This window comes from Indicator indicator, chromosome 7 (genome assembly GCF_027791375.1).
Source record: "Indicator indicator isolate 239-I01 chromosome 7, UM_Iind_1.1, whole genome shotgun sequence".
NCBI lineage: Eukaryota > Metazoa > Chordata > Aves > Piciformes > Indicatoridae > Indicator > Indicator indicator.
In genome coordinates this window covers 2,937,717-2,959,348 of record NC_072016.1, presented here as the reverse complement: position 1 = coordinate 2,959,348, position 21,632 = coordinate 2,937,717, and the positions used below count along the sequence as shown (strand labels likewise).

At 44.3% G+C, this 21,632-nt stretch overlaps 1 protein-coding gene across 2 annotated transcripts; it reads left to right on the top strand.

The window, feature by feature from the left end:
* The first annotated feature begins 5,654 nt into the window (after positions 1 to 5,654).
* DENND10 (DENN domain containing 10) lies at positions 5,655 to 15,134 on the top strand. Of its 2 annotated transcripts, XM_054382517.1 has the most exons (9): positions 5,655 to 5,700; positions 6,310 to 6,506; positions 7,757 to 7,836; positions 9,579 to 9,727; positions 10,303 to 10,414; positions 10,772 to 10,872; positions 12,098 to 12,205; positions 13,495 to 13,589; positions 14,958 to 15,134. In XM_054382517.1, exons 1-9 carry the CDS (start codon positions 5,655 to 5,657, stop codon positions 15,132 to 15,134), a joined length of 1,065 nt encoding a protein of 354 aa, XP_054238492.1. The 2 variants fall into 2 exon arrangements, with proteins under 2 accessions (XP_054238492.1, XP_054238493.1); XM_054382518.1 differs by lacking the exons at positions 5,655 to 5,700; positions 6,310 to 6,506; positions 9,579 to 9,727 and having other exon boundaries at positions 7,809 to 7,836.
* The last annotated feature ends 6,498 nt before the right edge of the window (positions 15,135 to 21,632 follow it).

The following is a 21,632-nucleotide window of genomic DNA, read 5'->3' as shown; positions in this document are numbered from 1 at the left end:
GGCAATAGTGAAAAAACAATCCTTTAGGTCTATAATCAAAAGTGGCCAATCTTGTGGTAACATGGATGGATTAGGGAGTCCAGGTTGAAGTGCTCCCATAGCTTCCATTTGCTCATTCACAGCCCTAAGATCATGTAGAAGACGATATTTTCCTGATTTTTTCCTAATAACAAAGATTGGTGTATTCCATGGACTAGTGGATAATTGTAAATGTCCTTGTTGCAATTGTTCTTCCACTAGCTGATGGGCTGCAAGAAGACTTTCCCTTTTTAAAGGCCATTGCTTAACCATTACAGGAACATCAGTGATCCATGTAAGTGGAATTGGGAAAGTCCAAGCAATGGCGATTACCCCAAAGGGTGCTCATTTGATAACACCACCCCAAGTTGTGCTAATACATCTCTTCCTATCAGGCATTGAACTGAAGGGGGCAAAGTCACTACAGACAAGACAGTAACCAGCTGTTGACCATCGATTGCCACTGTCACTGGTGGTGTCTTTTGTGCTAAAGTAAGTCCACCCACTCCCGTCACTGTGTCAGTGGTGGCTCTAATAGGCCAGTCTTGTGGCCACTTGTCTGGAGACACAATGCTGGCATCCGCTCCGGTGTCCAGCAAGCCCTTTAGTTCAATTGTTTTTCCCGCATAAGAAATCTTAATTTTCTTTGTGGGTCTGGTATGTAAGTCCATTGTGAGCATTGCGATACCAGATGATCCAAAACCCTGATCACCCCGAGGGTCATTTCGCAGTGGCTGCAAACCACTGCTCAGCTGTGGGAGTGGTATAAGCTGAGCAATCCGTTGTCCTGCTTCAATTGTTAAAGGTGGAAAAGGAGTATGTGCCATAATCTGTATTTCTCCCTTAAAGTCCGCATCAATCACACCAGGCAGCACAAAAAGTCCCATGATTGAGGTGGACGATCTGCCGAGCAACAACCCTCCATAGCACTGTCCCTTTATCTGTATAGGTCCATAAAGTCCTGTAGGAATTTTTGTAGGTCGTGTTGTTGCCAATGTGACTCTTACTGCTGCTGCCAGGTCGAGTCCCAAGCTCCCTGCTGTTGCAGGTTGAAGACAGGAGGTGGCACTGATGTTACGGCAGCTACTTGTGTCCGGGCGCGGCTGCCTTTCGCGCTGCGCTGGGCGTTTCCCGACCGGCGGCGGCATGCAGAGGAGTTGTGACTATCGCTTCTACAGTTTTGACACCAGACACCTGTTGCTTGACATTCTCTCCTAATGTGACCTCCTCCTCCGCAACGATAACATCTCAAAGAAGCTTGACGCCGATCGGTGGAGGTTGCTGGAGCCACCGTAGAAGCTCGGAGCGGCGCAAGAGCAGCAAGTACTTGATTTTGTGTCAATTCTGCCTGTTTCTGCAAACCTACTCCTAACTCTTTAATAGCATTGACTAGAAAGGCCTGTTGCCCCGAGGGTTGCAATGCCATTCTCTCTAGTGCCTCCTCTATAGACCAATTCGCTCCTAAAGTTGCTAATACCCTTTTTGTGACCTCATTGCTGTTCTGTAAGGCACACTGTTTTAGCAGAGCACCCCTCATGTAGTCCGGTACTCCGGCTTTCTCTATTGCTGCAGCGGCTTTGTCTATAAAGCTTCCAAATGACTCATCCCTTCCTTGTTTAATTCCCATGTACATAGGTACTCCCGTACTATCTTTCACCTGATCCATAGCCAACCTTACTAGTCGCATAGCTTCCCTTACTTTCTCTGGACCCATTATCATTTGAGCTTCTGTCCTGCGATAAAGCCCTATTCCCATTAATTCATCCAGCGTAATTCCCTGAAGCGGATCTCCCGGCCCCCTTTGCACACTTATAGATTCCTGCACCCGTGCCTGCCAATGAGCATTGAATAACAGCTGTTGATGTTGTGTAAACATTAATTTTGCTATACTCCGTAGATCATTAGGCACAAGCAGCTGTGTATCAAACAAATAATCTAACATCTGCTTAACAGGTTCACTCTTAAATCCGAACTGACTCACTGTCTGTCTCAACTGTGCTAGTAGTTTCCAATCTAATGGTGTATAAGTACCCACTTGCTGTACTTGTCCATTCTGATCTACTTGCTGGTCATAAAATACGGGAAATGCCCATTCTTTCGCCGCCTCCACCTGCACCTCATCTCCATTCTCCAACCCATTCTTTGCCAAGGCATTCCATGCTTCCCGCCTCTGCTTTACCATCTCCTCCCACAGGTCACTAAGTGCCCCAGGGACAGGTTCTGGCTCCTGCAGTGGTTGAGAAGCACCAATCTCAGTGGCCTTGTGGGCTGTGTTAGCGCTAATGGGTTCAGAAGATACAGGAGATTCTGATACCTCTTCTAAGGAAGGTGCAGTGGGCTCGGCAGAGCTGGTTGTGGCACCCGTACCTCCAGCAAGGGGTATTACCACCCGCGTCACACTCGGTGCACGGGGCTCATCCTCTGATCCATACTGTGCATTCTTTTTATACGCCTCTGCTGCCTCTTTAGCTGCCCTTCTCTCTGATTCTTGTTTTAACAACTCATTATGCACTACTCTCCAGATTTTCCCTAACTTTTTTGCCGTCTTATCATCCTCCAGGACCGCACTCCATAACTCATCTCCTAACTTTCTCCATTCTGTGATTTCATGAATTGTATGTGGATTCCCAAAACAACCTTTTGCATGACCCCATGCTAACAATCCCGTGAGGTCTTTTCTTACATCTATCTCCTTCACCCCCCTCCTTTCTAGGTGGGTCATAAATAAATCATATGCTGCTTGCCTGTCCATTTTTGTCGTCAGCGCTGTTGCAACTCTCCGGCTCCGGCAGCACGTATGGCCCAGGACCACCGCTGTAGCTCCTGAGGGTGCCTTCCCTCCTACGTTTGGCACCGGCCCGGTTGCGTCGGGTCCCAACCCAACTTCACCGACCGTGGCGCGTCCTCCCCCGTTTTCTTTTAGCGAGACGCAGAGGATTCGGACGTCGGGGTCACCATTTGTCGGAGAAGGGAGATGCGGACACCAGATGGTTCATCAGCAAGTCTCATTTATTGGCACTTAGTGTTGAGGTTAAATACAATAGTTAATTAGCTCATACATATTGCAGAATTAAAGCTCATTATTGGTTACTGACTATCTGCATTCCTGGCATACTTCTGCATTCCTGTGGCTAAAGGTTAACTTTCTGTTCCGCTTCGACATTCTGTTTATCTCCATTCTTCTTGGCTTCTGTCTTTTCAAGGACTGTCTGTCCTTGACGTTACCCTTGCCTTATTTCTCTCTCATCAGTAAGTTAATCTGACTATGGCCTTTATCTGTAAGCCAATCCTGTATGACATCCTCCACAAAGAATCATAGAATTAACCAGGTTGGAAGAGACCTCCAAGATCACCCAGTCCAACCTATCACTCAGCCCTATCCAATCAACCAGACCATGGCACTAAGTGCCTCAGCCAGGCTTCTCTTGAACATCTCCAGGGAGGGTGACTCCACCACCTCCCTGAGCAGCACATTCCAATGGCAAATCTCTCTGTGAAGAACTTCCTCCTAATCTCCAGCCTATACCTCCCCTGGCACAACTTGAGACTGTGTCCCCTTGTTCTGCTGCTGGCTGCCTGGGAGAAGAGACCAACCCCCACCTGCCTACAACCTCCCTTCAGGTAGTTGTGGACAGCAATGAGGTCTCTCCTGAGCCTCCCCTTCTCCAGACTAAACACCCCCAGCTCCCTCAGCCTCTCCTCACAGGGCTGTGCTCCAGACCCCTCCCCAGCTTTGTTGCCCTTCTCTGGACACCTTCCAGTACCTCAACATCTCTCTTGAATTGAGGGGCCCAGAACTGGACACAGTACTCAAGGTGTGGCCTGACCAGTGCTGAGAACAGGGGAAGAATAACATCCCTTGTCCTGCTGGCTACACTATTCCTGATACAGGCCAGGATGCCATTGGCCGTTCTGGCCACCTGGGCACACTGCTGGCTCATGTTCATGTTGTATGAACCTCCCTTCTAGAGAAAAAAAATGTAAAAAAAGGGAGTGGGGGAAGCAACTTTGCTTTTTTAAGGTCTCTTCAACTGGGAGTTTCTCCATGTCCTTGTGTCTTTGGTCTCTCTGAGATCCAGTGACATTGTACAGTGTTCTCCATCAGGCCACACTATTGATTTGCATGACAGTATTTTAGTACAGTCCATGTCCTGGACTGCTCTGGCAGCCTGCTCGTTTCTGTTTCAAACCACAGCCACACATTCAGTAGTCTTCGTTAAGCTATTTATAGTGCTGAACAAGTCCTTTACCTGTCTTCATAAAATTAATTTAGAATCTGTCAGATTAGTACCAGAGACACCGCCCAGGCTGGTTGTGCCATGCCACTGGAGCCAGTGCCTGTCCTGAGGCCTTGCAGCCTTCTCTGTGGGGGCAGCTGTGTGCTGGCAGGGCACAGCAGATGTGCTGCCTGGTATTTATTGTCATTTTACAGCAGCATTTGCTGTTCGGGAGCCTGCTCCATTTCTCTGAATCTCTGAAGTTCCTGAAAGCCCTCCAGGTTTGAACCAGACCATTTTGTGTCAGAAGCACTATTTATGGTCTGACTCCTCATGTCTCTACATGGTAGCTAAGTATATTAAACGTGTGCGCTTTAATTTTATGACTTTGTGAAAATCAACTTTATGACTCTGTGGAATCATAGACTTGCAGAATTGTATTGGTTAGAAAAGACTTTATGATTATGCATAGAGTCAAACCATTAACCCAGCACTGCCAAGTCCACCACTAAACCATGTGCCTCAGCACCACATCGACACGTCTGTCATATACCCCTGGGGATGGTGACTCCACCATTTCCCTGGCAGCCTCTTCTAGTGCTTGACAACCCTTTCAGTGAAGAAAATTTTCCTAGTATCCAACCTAAACCTCCCCTGGCACAACTTGAGGCCATTTCCTCTTGTTCTATTGCATGCTGCTTGGGAGAAAAGACCCAACCTTCACCTTGCAGCAACCTCCTTTCTTGTAGCTGTAGAACAAGATAACGCAGCAAGTGAAAAATGTTTTGAGTTTTTTAAGTCTTTTTTCCATAGAATTATAGAATCACTTGGGTTGGAAGGGACCTTTAAAGGTGTGATGGTTTGAAGGCCATGTAGTCCAAGCTTCCTGCAGTGAGCAGGGACATCTTCAACTAGATCAGGTTGCTCAGAGTCCCATCCAACCCAGCTTGAGTGTTTCCAGGAATGGGGCATTTACCACCTCTCTGGGCAACCTGTGCCAGTGTTTCACCACTCTCACTGTAAAGAATTTCAGCCTTCTATCTAGTCTGAATCTCCCCTCTTTCAGTTTAAAACCATCACCCCTTCTCCTGTCACAACAAGCCCTGCTAAAATCCTGTCTCCAGCTTCCTCACAGGCCCCTTTGAAGTACTGAGAGGCCACAAGAAGGTCTCCCCGAAGCTTTCTCTTCTCCAGGTCGAAGAGCCCCTGCTCTCTCAGCAGAGGGGTTCCACCCCCAGTTAGCGCTGGAAGACAGGCAGCAGGTACCAGGGCAACTGTGCGGAAGACAGCCAAGACAAACCACCCCGCGCTGTAAATAGCTGCCGGGGGCGAGCGGCACAGCGCGGCGGGCGGTGCCTCAGCGGGCGAGGCGGGGCCGGGCTGGCGGCGGGCGGAAGGCGGCGGGGCAGGGGGCGGAAGATGGCAGAGCCGGAGGGTCAGCTGCTCTTGGCCGTGGGGCTGATCGGTGAGGACCCTGCCGGCTCTAGGGAAGGGCTGGGGCGCGGGACACCGCCGGGAGGGCCGGGCCGAGGCTCGGGACTGGCGGGTGGGGATGCGGTTAGCAGTGCCCCGCCGAGCTGCGGCCGCGGGGCCTGTGCTGGCCGGGCACTTGCCAGCCTCCGGTTGTGCTAAGGGATGCCCGCTCGCTGAGGCCGGCGGTTCTGTCTGCCTGCTGCAGAATGAACCGGGTACAACTCGGCCAGAGCGTCGTAAATTCACGGCTGCTGAGCTTTCTGTTACGAAATAAAAAATAGGGATATTGGGAACAATCATAAGTGAACTGGTCTGGGCGCTTGTTGATCAATACCTTGCTCATATGAACGCATATTCAAACTCCTGGTGCTTTTTTCACCTCCTGAAGCAGACCGAGATTGGATATTTATTAACATTTGAAGAATAAAGCCCGTAGCACAAGTGCTGCCCTGCAGCCTAAACGGTAGTGGCAGAACTGTATGTGTAGGGTCAGGGTAAGGTGGAATTTTAATCTGATTCCAGGGAACAAACCTGATTAACCCATCGATTTACTTCCTTGCTGCTGTTTGGCATTCTCACAGTGAACATCTTTCCACCATAGAAAAAGACACCAACGGAGATGCTTTGTGGGTTTGGTGTTATCCATCCGTAACAGCTGAGCTGAGGACTCTTTTACTGCGAAAGTGCTGCCTTACAGATGAAAACAAATTGCTTCATACCTTCGTGTTTGGCCAGTATAAAAGGTCATGGTTCTACATCACAACTGTGGAAGTTCAAGATTCTCCAGCCTTGAAAAAGGTAAGACTTGGATGGCTGATTTTTCAAGAATGTACAGGGAAGGCTTCTGCAGAGCTTCCTCTGGCAGATCAAGCAGTGATTGCCTGTTGTGTGCTGAGAGGAAGGCATTTGAGGTTTTGTGTGCTCACAGATGCAGCTGTTACCCAGTGGTCTAACAGTCCACACTTTTTTTTTCACCAAGACAGGTATTGGATGGAAATGCAAGAGGGCTTGAAATACTCATTACCCAACTTAGAGTCTTTGTATTTAAAATGGAAATGCTGTTCTCATTCCATTATTTCTAGTCACTTTGCACATCCAGCAATTTTTTATTTTTTTATCAAAGAAGCTCTATAACCAGTCTTTGGTAGTGTCAAAAGTATTGTTCTTACAGAATTCCATGTTTGTTTGGTTGGTTGTTTTTTTTTTCCAAAGGGTTGAGCTACATAAGTACCTTCTTTTCTGCTGCATTGATGACTGCAAGAGTGCAAATAGCTTTTCTCTTCTCTACTTTCCCTGTTATGATGATCTTTAAATTGTCAGGTTACATTTATTCAGTTTTCATATTTCATGATATATTGATAAGTAGAAAGATGATGTGGTAATTTGAATACCCACAGCAGAGGTGCTTGCCTTTCCTCATTCTGAGTTTACATCTTAACCTTAAAGGTGTAAAACCAAAAAAATAATGAACTAGTGTGTCCCAGTGCTGTCTCTGAACGTGTTCATGGGAGATGCTATTTAAGGTGAACACGTGAGCCTGGTCATCATCTGCAGGCTTTTAGTCTCATACTGTTCCTGCTCACAATCATTAAATTAAGGAAGTTACAGAGTGTTTCTGTTTCTGGGCCAGCTATTGGTGGTTGGGTTGTTTTTTTCTCCCCATCTCTTTCTAAATACATTGTGGTTGTCTGCTTCCATGGCCTCCTTTGGCAGCAAATTCTGGAAGTTTCCTACCTGCTGTGGGGAAGAAAGATGCCTTTCTCTCTTTTAAAAGGATCTTGTGAGATTAAAGGAAAGCCACTCTTACAGAGCAGATAAAGGAAAAGATAATGGGTACTGGAGCTGACTCAGTGGAAATGGCTCACATCAGAAATCTATTAACCAGGCCTTTTCTGTAGATAGTACCTTGGATCTGCTGCTTCCACTCACTTTTTTTTCAGTTGAATCATCTTGTTAAGAGCACTGCAGTAAGTTGAGTAAGGTGAAAAATGCTGTTCATATGAGGTCATTAAATAAGATGTGTATTCTCCTCTGTGTGTCTTATGCAGGTGACCCACTTCTCCATTGTTCTGATGGCCAAAGACTTCAACCCAGAGAAATATGCAGCCTTCACTAGGATACTCTGTAGGTCTGTATAAAAGCTGGTTTGCGGTGCTGCTGGCTGTATGTTGAGATCTTGCCAAGGCAACAAACATAAATAAATTTCAGTGTGTTGTGTTTGCACTTGGTCTGCTGGAAACTCAAGTCCTACAAACTGTGAATCATATTATTTAAATCTTTAATTTGAGGTTATCCTGAGTTCATGCAGCAAGTGCTGGGTGAATATCAGACACCCAGGTAGGTTTTAATGTGTTTTCTCCAGACATATATCACCACCACCCCCCACTCATTTTCTCCAAGAGCTTACTTTTTTAAAGTATAAACATTTGGGAAGAAGTCAGTGCTGTGTAGTCAAAGGTCACCACATGTATGGGAGGCAGTTTGCATCCCTCCACAAGATCTGTACTACAGGTGCTTCTTGCAACTCTTCAGAAATAAGCACAGCACCCAGGGACAGTTTTGTTTCCTTTTGGAAAATGAGAGCCCTCAGCCTCTCAAGGTGTGTGGCTCTTTATTCTCCCTTCATCCATCTTCTGTCATCTTCTCCTTCCTATGTCATAGTTACTGATTTTCCTCCATGTCTCCATTCTTGTGCTCTCTCTCTGCATCTTTCTTAGCTTTGCCTTCAGTTCCTAAATTACTTGGGTCCCAGTTCTTGATACCAAGAATATTCCCTGAGATGTGGTTGGATGTGATTATGAGGTGGTTGTATCACAGACTTGGGAATGCCATCAGGCATTCCACAGGGTATTGAAAAACTGAGATTGCTCTTTTTCACTGGTACATGAAACACTTAGATTTCCTGTGGATCACATTAATGCTGATCTGTCAGCTGATACTCATTTTCAAATCCAGGACTGATTCTTCTAAAGATGATAATTGAGTTTCCAATGTGACATCTTTGTACTACAACTAATATGGAAAACACTTGACCCTCAGTGCTATTCCTGAACAGCCTTAACATGTGAAATGGCTTATTGTGTGTCTCTGGGTTTTGTTGGTGTGAGGTTTTTTTGTGTTGGGGCTGAGGGTTTTTAATGAGTATCAAGGACATATGTTTATAATTTTTCTTTTATCATTTAACAAAAAATACAGAAGAAGGTTTAGTAATCCTTGGTTTAAAAAAACCCCAAGAGAACAAATAATAAATGATCTGTGTGCATTAACAGGAGTCACTGTAGCAGTTACTCTTTCATAAAGCACATACATTCCAAGTTTGCAAAGAATCCTTAGTCTGGACACCTGCTTAACACCTTTGTGCTGGGCTTCATAGAATCGTAGAATTGTCAGGGCTGGAAGGGACCTCAAGGATCAGCCAGTTCCAACCCCCCCTGCCATGGGCAGGGACACCTCACACTACAGCAGGTTGCTCAGAGCCACATCCAGCCTGGCTCCAAAAACCTCCAGGGATGAGGCTTCCACCACCTCCCTGAGCAGCCTGTTCCAGTGTCTCACCACCCTCATGGTGAAGAACTTCTTCCTAACATCCAATCTGAATCTACCCGTATGTTTCTATGTTAGTTAGTGTTGGTCCTTCCATAAAAAAGGAAACTCAAAAATAGAAAGTAGGTTTTTATCCCAGAAGACAGGCAGGTTTTTGTGTGCATGTTGAAAGACTTCTGGTTTAGTCTTTAAAACCTCAAGCAGGTGTCCAAAATAACAATTGTTGCCAATAACATTGCTGTTGTGATACTGTGTTTTTTTTTTTTTTTTCATGTGTCTGCTGCCACTGGTTGCAGTCAAAATACAGATTCTTTTCTTCTCTCACAGAATCTACCTGAAGCATGGAAGTCCAGTTAAAATGATGGAGAGCTACATTGCAGTCCTTACAAAGGGGATCTGCCAAAGTGAAGAAAATGGCTCCTTCCTCAGCAAGGATTTTGATGCTCGGAAGGCTTATCTTGCTGGCTCCATCAAAGGTTAATTAATAGCAGAAGTCTCTGTTCTGATTTCTTTTGTACAATGTAAGATACATGGTTTGGGTTGGAAGGGACCTTATAGATCATTTAGTTCCAGCTCCCCTGCCATGGGTGGGAATACCTTCTGCTAGACCAGTTTGCTCAAGGTCTCATCCAACCTGGTGTTGAACACTTCCAGGGCAGGAGCCTCTACAGCTTCTCTGAGCAACTTCTTCCAGTGCCTTGCCACCCTCATGGTGAAGAATTTTTTCCTAAAGTCTAATCTAATTCTGGCTTCTTCCAGTTTGAAGCCAGTAGTGTTAACATTATTATCTGTGCTGTTCACAGGATCACAGGATGTTAGGGGTTGGAAGAGACCTTTGGAGGTCATTGAGTCCAACCCCCCTGCCAGAGCAGGACCACATAACCATAGAATCTAGTGCAGGTCACACATCCAGACAGGTCTTGAAAGTCTCCAGAGAAGGAGACTTGACAACCTCTCTGGAGAGCCTTCTGTTGTTATTAATCTTCAGAAACCAATTTTTAATACCAGCTTATATATCTTATCTAAAATAACTTCCTCCCCTCTTTTCTAGATATAGTATCTCAGTTTGGAATGGAAACAGTTATCTTGTATACAGCACTGATGTTGAAGAAGAGAATTGTAGTGTACCATCCTAGAATAGAAGCTGTCCAGGAGTTTACCAGGTACTTTGTCAATCTCTACATCCCCACCCACCTCAAAAGTCCAACAAGTCTTGATCCTCCATTGAAAGAAAGATCCATATTTTAGAGAAAAAATATATTTATTTTAAAAAAACTAAATAAATATTTTTTCTTATTTTAAAATATTAATTATCTTTATTGAAATCCTGCTTGAGCCATGTGTTTGTCAGCTCAGAGAGCTTTAACTCATTCTAGAGTGATAAATTGTTTGCATTGATAGTAGTTCATGTTCAGACCTCACCACACTAGTTGTTTCTTAGGACATGCATTTCATACTCTGAAGCTTTAATTAGTGTAGGTAAAAATCTACTGTTTCAAGTTCTGATCTCGTTTCCCTAGGACTTTGCCTGCATTAGTGTGGCATCGACAAGACTGGTCAATTCTGCATTCATATGTACACCTAAATGAGGAGGAACTGGAAGCCTTAAAAGCCTGCACAGGTAGCAACAATTTATTAATAGAAGCTGAAATGAAATTGTGGTGGTATTTTTTTTTATTTCTGGAGTGGCTTTGCTCTTTGAGGAGAGGAAAAAATGTTTCTTTTGCTATTAATGTTATTGTTCAACTACATAATTTTGTTTAGAAGCAGCAAATTGATTAAACAAACATGCTAGAAGATAGCTTGGTTCAGCTGGTGTGTCTGGGTGGATCCACATCATTTTTACCCCTAACTGCAGATACAAAGCATCTCTGAGACTTTTTTGATGTTGTGTTCAGAGAGATTGAAAGTCTCACTATTGTGCAGAAGCAGCTCACTTTGGATTATCTACTTGTTTTCCAGCTTCTACACATAGCTAGGAGCTTCCTTTGTAGATTTCTTTAGTTATTATTGGTTTTGTTGTTACTATTGTCGTTGTTTTTATAAAATTATAATAAATAATAATAAATTAATTTTATTCATTATTTCCTAATTCTGAAGTTCCAGATTTTTATCCTGACTGTTACCAGTGATGCCTCTGGCTCCTAGTCACAGGCAGACTTCACCAGCTCTGTAGGAGTTTGATCTGTGACATATTGCTGTCTCTCTGTAATACTTAACATGCACTCCAGGATGAGGCCTGTTTAAACACAGGTTAGCATGACACATAGTGCAGCAATGAAGAGGCTTCTCTATGCAGGATCATGAGCAAGGAGATTACTCATATGCAATATTTTTACTGCATTACCAGCAGTGCTTGTTTCAGGTCACTAAATACCTTCCACAGAGAAAAGCTGCTCTAAGTTTGTTCACTTGGCACAGTGTAAATAAAAAAAAAAGTCCTGGTTTCATTCCTCTGTTCTAGTCTAATAGTGACTTGATGACAAGTGGCTCTGGAGTGGAGGTTCTTTTAAAAAGGAAATTCAGTGGCTTCTTCATTTGCAAATGAATAATTTTAGTAGCAGGGTAGGGAGAGTAAAATTTCTGTATCATTTTAATGTTGCCTGTGGAGTTAGCACTTCATCCATGTTCAGGGCCATTTTAGAAGTTGATTTTGAAGCTCCTTGGAAGTGAAACATTCTGCTGGACATGTTTGTTAAATGACTGATAGCATCAAGAGAGCAGCCTCCTGGGTCCAATGAGTATTGTGTCAAATACTCTCAGAGCAGGCTTTAGGCCTGGAATTTTCTCCAGTATCTTGGGTTTGTTTATGAAGCTTCTAATCTTGGCAAAATTCTGCTCTCTAGGTTACATTGCTGGGTTCACAGATTCTGAAGTGAGCAGTAGACCAGACCTCTACGACGTGTACGTGAATTTGGCAGATACTGAGATCACAGTGTCTCCTCTAATAAAAGGTTGGTTGGATTTTGGATTTAGAGGCCCTTATTCCAGGGTTGATAGTAATTGCTGAACCTCACTGCAGGTCAAGCAGTCCTGATCCTTCTTCCAGCCAGGTCCCTAAAAGTCCATGCTTCTATCTCTCAGTTTTATTGAGATCCTGGGGAACAGGTGAAAGTTGAGGTGTGAGAAGACATGCTTTGTCTTCCAATAAATGCATAATTGAATTTCAGCATTAGAAAATTACATGGAAGAGGCATTCAGCTGAATGCAGAGATACTTTGAGTCTTGAGAAAAGCAGTAAGTACTTAGAGATTGGGGACCATTTGAAAGGACAGATGTATGTTGCTTGTCAGGATCCTGCATCTGGGAAGACATAACAGCAGGCATCAGTACAGGTTAGAGGCTGCCCTGCTGGAAAGCAGCTCCACAGAGAAAGACCTTGGAGTGCTGGGGGACAGCAAGTTCTGCATGGAACAGCAATGTGCCCTTGTGGCCAAGAGAGTCAGTGGTATCCTGGGGTGCATCAAGAAAAGTGTGTCCAGCAGGGCTAGGGAGCTTCTTCTTCACTTCTGCTCTGTCCTGGTGAGACCACACCTGCAATCCTGTGTCCAGTTTGGGGCTCCCCGGGTTAAGACAGTCAGAGACCTGCTGGAGAGAGTCCAATGGAGAGCCATGAGGATGCTTAGGGGACTTGAGCATCTCACCTGTGAAGAGAGACTGAGAGCCCTGGGGCTGTTTAGTCTGGAGAAGAGAAGACTGAGAGGGGATCTGATCAATATCTGAGGGGTGGATGTCGAGGGGGCCAAGCTGTTTTCAGTGGGTGCAGTAAGATGAAGAGGAACAATGGACACAAACTTGAACATAGAAGATTTCACCTCAACATGAGGAGAAACTTCTTTACAGTGAGCACTGTACGGAGCACTGGAGCAGGCTGCCCAGAGAGGTTGTGGAGTCTGGAGACCTTCAAAACCCACCTGGATGCGTTCCTCTGTGGCCTGCTCTAGGTGATCCTGCCTTGGAAGGGGAGGTTGGACTCAGTTTCTGGAAGTCCCTTGCAACCTCTAATGTTCTATGATTCTATGATCTTGCTGTTTCTTTGTCATCTGCTTGGGGCCATTTAGAAGCAGTTTGCCTGTGCTAGCATGGCTGTTGATACATGAGCTTACTGCCTTTGCCAGTAGATCTCAAATGGCAGTCATGAAGAGGACTCCTTGTTCTGGCTTGTTATTCCTGTGCATTTCTACATGTCACAGAAATAGTCATTTGTATGAATTTGTACTTGTTTTTGTTGTTTTATATTCAGAGGCAATGACAATGGGAAAACTTCACAAAGAAATTGGACAACTAATTGTTCAATCTGCAGAAGATCCAGAGAAGTCAGACAGCCAAGTCATTAAGGTTAGTATTTTATTTTTATTTTTAGATGAGTTAAATTACTCCTACCAATAAATCTTGGTGGAAGTGGGAGAGTAGAAGGAAGAGCGTCCCTAAGAATCAGTCTCTTCTACCCTCAGTGTTTTCACAAATGAGCATTTTTAGTCTTCCTACAGGCTTTTAAGGGTGACACAATTGGTTGGTATTATCTCTTGGGTAAACCACATTGCTTAAGAAACTTGAGAAGTTGTACTGATTAGAAGACATCCAGTAAAATTAGTTTGCCAGCTTTATAGTACAAAGCATGTATTTTACCCAATACCTTGGCAATAGTGTTGTCAGTACCTTTGGAAAGGTCCAGCTAACAAATGAGTTCTCAGCCAGAAAGCCTGATTCAGTCTGGAGAAGAGAAGGCTCTAAGGAGACCTTATTGTGGCCTTCCAGTATCTTAAGGGGCCTACGAGAAAGCTGGGGAGGGACTGTTTAGGGTGTCAGGGAGGAATGGAAAAAAAATAGAAATGGGCAGATTCAGATTGGATGTGAGGAAGAAGTTCTTCACCATGAGAGTGGTGAGACCTTGGAACAGGTTGCCCAGGGAGGTGGTGGAAGCCTCATCCTTGGAGGTTTTTGCAGGCAGGCTGGATGGGGCTGTGAGCAACATGATGTAGTGTGAGGTGTTCCTGCCCATGACAGGGGGGGGTTGGAACTGGCTGATCCTTGAGGTCCCTTCCAACTCTGACAATTCTGTGATTCTCTATGATTCTATGATTTTTATCATTATGGGTTTTTTTCACTTCCTCCCCTATCTAATAAATTATTAGACACTTCCTAACTGAGTGACTTAGCCAAAAGTCCTCAGTTAGGCCACTGAGAGGAGCCTGTGGAGTGGCTCCCTTTATTCAACACCACCCAAGAGCAAGTTTGCCTTAAAATAAATGGAGGCTATTTAAAATTAACTATATATTTATCATCATTATAGGTTAATTTGGGTTTTTGTGGGGAGATTTTTTTAATATATATATATTTTGCCTTAAAGTGAATGGACTCTTTATTTAAAATTAACTATATCTTTATTGTAGTTTGGTTTGGGGTTTTGTTTGGTGATTTTTTAAAATATATCTATTTCTTGCCTTAAAGTAAATGGACTCTTTATTTAAAATCAACTATATGTTTATCATTATTGTAGTTTGGTTTGGGTTTTTGCTTGGGGATTTTATATATATATATCTATATATATATCTTGCCTTAAAGTAAATGGACTCTATTTAAAATCAACTATATCATTATTGGAATTTGGTTTGGGTTGTTGTTTGGGGATTTTTTTTTTTTTACTAAGTGTCTGTTAAAACATTTATAATGCCTAATAGTTTGCTTGTTTTTCTGTTCTTCAAGGATCTTTCTCTGAAGACAAAAGAAATTTTGGCTACTTTAGCCTCACTTACTGAAGTCACTGATGGCCATGAAAGGCCAACCCTCAACGTTGAGGCCCTGAAGCAAAAGCGATTTCCCCCAGCTACAGAAAACTTCCTTTTTCATTTAGCAGCTGCTGAACAAATGCTCAAAATCTGATTTTGATGCACTGCAGTGTTATGGACCAATTCAGAAACACTTTCTTTGCCATACAGATAGGTATACCTGGCTTTTTATATGGAAAAATTAAAGGTATAAGAGTAAGTGTCATATTTACCATGATATAATGCAGGATGCTGGAGCTTGATGTGGAACATATGGAGGCATATTTGGGAACATTCCTGGTGGTGTTATCTTCCCCATCTGTAATTTCTGTATATGACTCCTGTATTTCATATCACAGTGTCAGTGCACATATGAGTAGCCTGTGCCTGTGTGTCCAGGCTCTGCCAGACATTGTAATAGCAGCTGTTTGTCCTGCAGGTCCCAGATGTCAGACAGCTCTATTCTTGTTCTGATGTGTCTTCCTGGGGTCTGGAGCATGGGCTGCAGCACACAGGCTGTGTCAATCCAGCACATTTTGGATGTGCTAGTCTCTCTGCACGGGGATACACTGAACACCTAGCTGGTCTGAGTGCTCATTCTGGGCTTCCAGGTATGTCAGCCTGTCAGAAACTGCTCTTGCTCTGCACTGCCTGTACCTGGAAATCCCAAATAAATGGAGAAGTGTCTAGGTGTGGGGGAAAACAGAAAAGGATGTCTGGGAAAACCTAACATGGTAGCCTTACACCAGTGTATAAAGGAAGAGGTATTTTAAAGCTCAGGTGGGAGTTGAGCACCTCTGTTGGACTCTTGCCTTAGAGGTCTTTCCCCCTTTCACTCTGTCCCATGCCTCTGAGAGAATAAAGAGAGGTCAGGATTCCTGCATTTAAGATGGGACTTCCTTGGGGGTGTGGGTGTCACAGACAAGTGCTCCTTTGCAGCTGCTGCAGTCATTTAAAAAGTTGTTAGGGTTCTCAGCTGAGCAGACACCTGACAACTCCTTCCTGATCCATGTGACAGAAAAATCAGCTGAGTTCAAGCTTGCTGGCCTAGGAATGTTCAAACATCCAGGTACCACAGTTAGAGCATCCACCTCTTGAAGTGCTTGAGCTGTAACACAGGTACTGGCTGATGGTGCTCTGTGTAGATTAACTCTAGATGGAAACTTTTGGAGTAATAAGTGACACCTTGGAAATAGTTTAGACAAAGTGAAATTTTGCCTACTTGTTTGGTTGTGTAGCCATAACTGGAGAGATTGATTTTTTTTTTTTTGTCTTTATTGAGCAGCCTGAAACTAACTGCTTTGTAATCTTCTGAGAAGAATTTAAGAGTCTTTGCAGGAAAATGCTCTGAGTCAAAGTATCTGTGTTTCTTCAGGAATGCCCACAGCAAATCAGTCAGTTCTGCAGTAGCACTTTGTTACAAGAAAAGAAAAAAAAAAACAAATAACCTTTTTTTTTTTTCCTGACCTTTGTACAGCTAGGCTGTAGCATGTGATTTTACATAGAGATTTTATACTTATGATTAAAACTTGAGTAAAGGGATATTTATATTGTTAAATAATTGGATGTTTGCTGTTCTGAGACTGGTAGAGCTCATCAGGAACTAGGTGCAAGCACTTCTGGTGTGAAAAAGGGCTGTCCTGCTATGTGTCCCACATTCAAGACATCCATTTTAGAACATGGATAAGGAGTTGGCATCTGTGTCTAAGATGGGTCATTATTACTGTCAGGAAATGGAAGTGCTTCAGAATCATCCCCTATTTTCAGGGGTGGAAAATTTTACTTTAAACACTTACTCTGCAGTTTAAACACAGAAAAGGGTGTGGGGGCTGTTGTTTTGGTTTTGTTTTCTGTTTTTAATCTTCTTAGAAACACTGCAATTGCCTTTGTTTACTTATAAGTGCTCTGCAGCTTTGTTGTGTTGTTTTGAGTTTTGGTTTGGGTTTTTTGCTTTGTTAGGTTCTTTTTGTTTGGGTTTTTATTTTTCGGTTGGTTGGTTTGTGTTTTGTTTTGGTCTTTTTTTTTTTCCCCTATTTGACCATTACTATTTTTTTCATATTGATTCTTTAGTATTGCTGCTTCTGGTTTGGGATTTCTACAGCAGTGGGAACAGCAGAACCGTAAACCTGTGCTGAAAATTCCATTCCTAACTTACTGAAACAAAAGTCTTTCACCAAGAAAAAAACCTGAATATGCTTTCAGTCAGCTGTCTTAACACCAGGTTGTAAGTGTGAGGCAATTCACATAGTTTCTCACTAACCAAAAAGCCTTAAGGTGTACCAGGAAGGTGGAATGGGTGTTAGAGACAACCACAGAAAGCAGAGAAACTCAGTTACAAACTGAACATCGAGCACTCACTGTGCTTCCTGGTTTGGAAATGTTTGAAGTTGAAAGCCTTGGTGTTGTGCTGGATCTTGTATTCTGATGTTTGTGTGAAACAAACACTATTTTGCACTCCAGGAACTGGACTCACAGCATGTTTATGCCTATTAAAATAATCCTGAACAGCCTACCCTTGAATTTATGCAAATTTGTCCTTGAATAGTTAGCTGTGTCCCCTGAGTCACAGGCTCTGGCTCTTAGTTTCACAATACTGGGATTAAGCTACAGCTTGATGTTTGGGTCAGAGAGGTGACACCACCCATTCAAACAGTTCGTGGTCAGAAATGTGAAAGTATCAGACTCCCTCAGCTTCAGTGCTTTCAAAGGCTTGTCCTAACGAGCTTGCATTTTCCCAATGTCTTTTGACACTGTTTCCTCTCAAAAAGGTTGAGAGTAAAATAAAACTAAAAAATCTGGAAGGTCAGGACAGGGAAAGATTTCTGCTTATTTCTCACTTCCCTTTTCCCCAGGATGTGTACAAGCAGGCTGTGTGTGTGCAGTTGCTGGTTTTGCAAAGTCAGATGCAGCCTTTCTTCTTCCTCCTAGAAGCAAAGAGGCTGTAAGATCACACTGTCATTCCTGCCTCTTCATCTTCCTGCCTGGTGGGTAAATGGAGAATGGTGAAGGATGGGTCCTGGTGATGTGCTAAGACATGGCTCCAGAAGTGATGCAGCAGGCTGGCAGAAATTGCAAGGTAGATAGTGAAGAGAGCACAGGCTTGCAAAGGGCAGCAGGATAAACAGTCAGTCCCTTCAGCTGTGATTTTGCTGAGTAAATCGAGCTCATCCCTTAAGGCTAACTCTCTTGTTTTTAATGCTGTTATCCCTGGGGGATTTAGTCAGGTATGAGCCTGCCTTGGTTCCCCTGTAGGCAAGCAGGGAAGAGAATGATCTGACTGAGAGCAGCAGTGCTCTGTGGCCTGGGAAAAACTGATGCAGGACACCTGACAACATCCATCTTCAAACTATGAGCTGCTTTTCCTTTCAACCTGATTGCTTCAAGTTCCCCAGCTACCAAAAGGCCTAATGAGCATATTTTAGTAGTCTGTTGGGAGATGTTGTGTGAAGCAGCTAAATGTCTAGATAAATCCAAGCCATAAAGCCCAATGTAGGAAGCTCACAGCTGCCTTGTGCTGCCTTACACCCCTCCCTAGGCAGCTGTGTGGCTGGAGTCTCACTCAGAGAGCTCTGTAGTCAGGTGAGGTCATTCCTTGTGGCTGCCAAATGATGTGAGACTCCAAAGGAGGTGGAGACTGGGCAGCAGTTCCTTCCTGAGCAAGGCTGCAGCATGTGGTGTGGTGTTGGCTGTTGATAGGGAAGGAGCTGCAGTGCAGGACTCTCCTCCCCTGTGGCCTGCAGGGAAAACAGCATGGCTGTGTTACGGTGCTTTGATCTCAGTGCTTCCTAACATGGGAGTGGCTGATTTTATTTATTTATTTTTTTTTTTATGGTTCTACATGAAAGGGACAGGGAAACCTTAGTGCATGTTCCTAAAATTCAAGATGACAAGCTAGGCAGGCAGGGAACTGCTACCATATTGTGCTGTACTAAGACCTGTTTGCCTTGATGTTCAAAGCTTTCATCTCTTGTAGTTTACCACACCTTGAACTGGTTCCACCACTGCTGCACTGTCACTTAACTCACAGGCAAGTGCAAAAGGCAGCAGACAGACCTGCCTTGGGCTGGCATGTTGTTAATCTGTTCCAGGTTACAAAGGGGAAGGCTTTCCTGTGAGTGCTGACTTGTGAGTCCCTCCAATGTGCTGCTATTGTGCTTGTCCTAGACTTGTTGCCCTCACTCATCCCTCTGAACCGCCAGCTGTCTGGTCCTGGCAGTCTAGTTTTAAGTCTCATCATGATTTTATTTCAAGAGCAAGGATGCCAAGGCCTTTCTAGCAAGGTATTTTCTCTGCACTGATTTGGGAAGCAGCTGAATCACCCAGACCAACAATTTACATAGCAGGTGTCTGTCCTCCTCTTATGGAAAATTCTAGTTAGGGCAATTAGAAACATTTCTGAGAATGCAGGAAAGGAGAAAAAAAAAAAAAGATATTTAATAACCCTGATGGGGGCTGTGTTTAATATGACAAATTTCAACCAGAGTGCTGAGTGAGAAGCTGGTGGAGTTTGGTAGTGGGCAGCTGCACCAGCAGACACTATTACCAGACCTATTCCAGAAGCCTTACTTGGAGTTGTAATGACATCAATTTGCTTAAAACATCCAAATGAGGTGCCAGAGAATTTATAGCTTGTCTAGTTACCATGACAATTCAAAGCTCACAGATGTGTTCTCTTCAGTCTGTTGGCTTTCCTCTGCTATTGGTTTGTTGGGGTTTTTGTTGTTGTTGTTACTTTTTATTTCCACTGTAGTTCATGTAAGTTGCATTTACCTTAGCCCTTCTTAAATGATTTTTAAAAAGGAGTGGGGAGAAGTGAGTCTTTGTAGTGCCAATTAATGTTTACTGGGAGTGGAATTAGACCCCATCTGAGTTTGCCTTTGGGATGTTATTGAAATAGGATCAATAGAGACGCAGGATTTTGGAGGATATAACTGCAGGATGTAAGCTGTGCCACTGTTGTTACAGATCTGGAAGGAGAAGGACACAGAGAGGCAGGCTGAAAGCATGAGCCTGTTCCACCTGATCCTGATACCTAAGGAAAAAGCAGGGCAAGCTTAGTGCCCTTAGTGTCCTCTCAGCTCAGGAGGGCTTGACAGGGCTCTGTGCAACCTGATCTAGTTGAGGATGACCCTGTTGACTGCAGAGGGGGTTGGATTGGATGACCTTTGGAGGTCCCTTCTAACCCAGACCATTCTGTGATTCCAAATGATCCTTTACTTCCTGTGGAGTAGTGCAAGCCCTTTGCCAGTTACAGACAGAATCCTTACTGCCTCCCTGGAACAGCTTTACAGCATGCTGCCCTCAAGTCACTGCTCCTTAGGGTGGGCTGCTTACTCCCCTGTCCTCTTGCCATGTCTGACCCTTCCAACACAGGTCTCTTCCAACCCAGACCATTCTATGATTCCCTGCCGTGAGTTGTCAGAGGGAGGCTCAAAAAGGGCAGAACTCAAAAAGCTGAACTCAGCTCCCTGCTTCCTGCTTTTGTTCAGTGCCAAAAGCACAGCAGGAGCTGTTTCCCTGCAAGAGACCCAGCTGCTGGCTTTCCTTCTTTTGCCCTGTGCCGTTGCCTTCCTGTAAGGATAGAGTGAATTGGGAAGGTTGGCAGGTCCATCTGAAAGCAGCTGTAAGGGGTTGCACCAAAGAGTTACTCAGCCAAATCCCAGTGCCACCAAAAGCAGACACAAGACAAGAGTGAGAGCAGCAAAATATGCTCTTCATCTCTTACACTCTCCAGTAGTGTGGAGCTTATGAACTCCTGGTGTAGTTCCCATGAGTTTAGCACCCTTCAGTGGCTTCCCTTTGCTGGAACTGTCCATTCTCCCCTTCATGTCAGCTTTTAGTATCCTTAATAGCTTTGGTAAGAACTCTGGCAGGGGGGTTGGACTTGATGATCTCCGGAGGTCCCTTCCAACCCCTAACATCCTGTGAACTTCTAAGTCATGTGTTGAGCTGTCTGCCACTACCTCTAATTCTGCTCCTAGTGTTAAACCACCTCCCAGCCTAGCTGTGAAGCTGGATTATCCCCTCTGCCAAGCTCATTCCTTTTCACTTACCCACTTGGTATTTCATCTGTTTTTACACCTGGTATTGTAAGATCTTTCTGCAGCTCTTCGCAGACAGCCCTGGTCCCCTCAATTATTTCCTATGATCAGCAAAATTTATCACTGCACTGATCAATAGGCTACCCTTATGCCATGTTTCAAAAGTCAGCTTTTTTTTTTTTTATTTGGATAAACAATGTCATCCTGCAAAAGTGGCCATTCTTCCTGTTCCAGTGTCTCACCACCCTCACGGGGAAGAATTTCTTCCTAACATCTAATCTGAATCTACCCATTTCTAGTTTTGTTCCATTCCCCCCAGTCCTATCACTCCCTGACACCCTAAAAAGTCCCTGCCCAGCTTTCTTGTAGCCCCCTTCAGATACTGGAAGGCCATAAGAAGGTCACCTCAGAGCCTTCTCTTCTCCAGACTGAACAGACCCAACTCTCTCAGTCTGTCCTCATAGGAGAGGTGCTCCAGCCCTCTGCTCATCCTGGTGGCCCTTCTCTGGACACCTTCCAGCACCTCCAGATCTTCCTTGTAATAGAGGCTCCAGAACTGGATGCAGTACTCC

Excerpts from the sequence above, each read along its gene's own strand:
- DENND10 (XM_054382517.1), top strand. The coding sequence starts at position 5,655 with ATGGCAGAGCCGGAGGGTCAGCTGCTCTTGGCCGTGGGGCTGATCG. Across the intron at positions 10,415-10,771 it reads GCTGTCCAGGAGTTTACCAG|GACTTTGCCTGCATTAGTGT; the intron begins GTACTTTGTCAA and ends TCGTTTCCCTAG. Across the intron at positions 13,590-14,957 it reads CAGACAGCCAAGTCATTAAG|GATCTTTCTCTGAAGACAAA; the intron begins GTTAGTATTTTA and ends CTGTTCTTCAAG.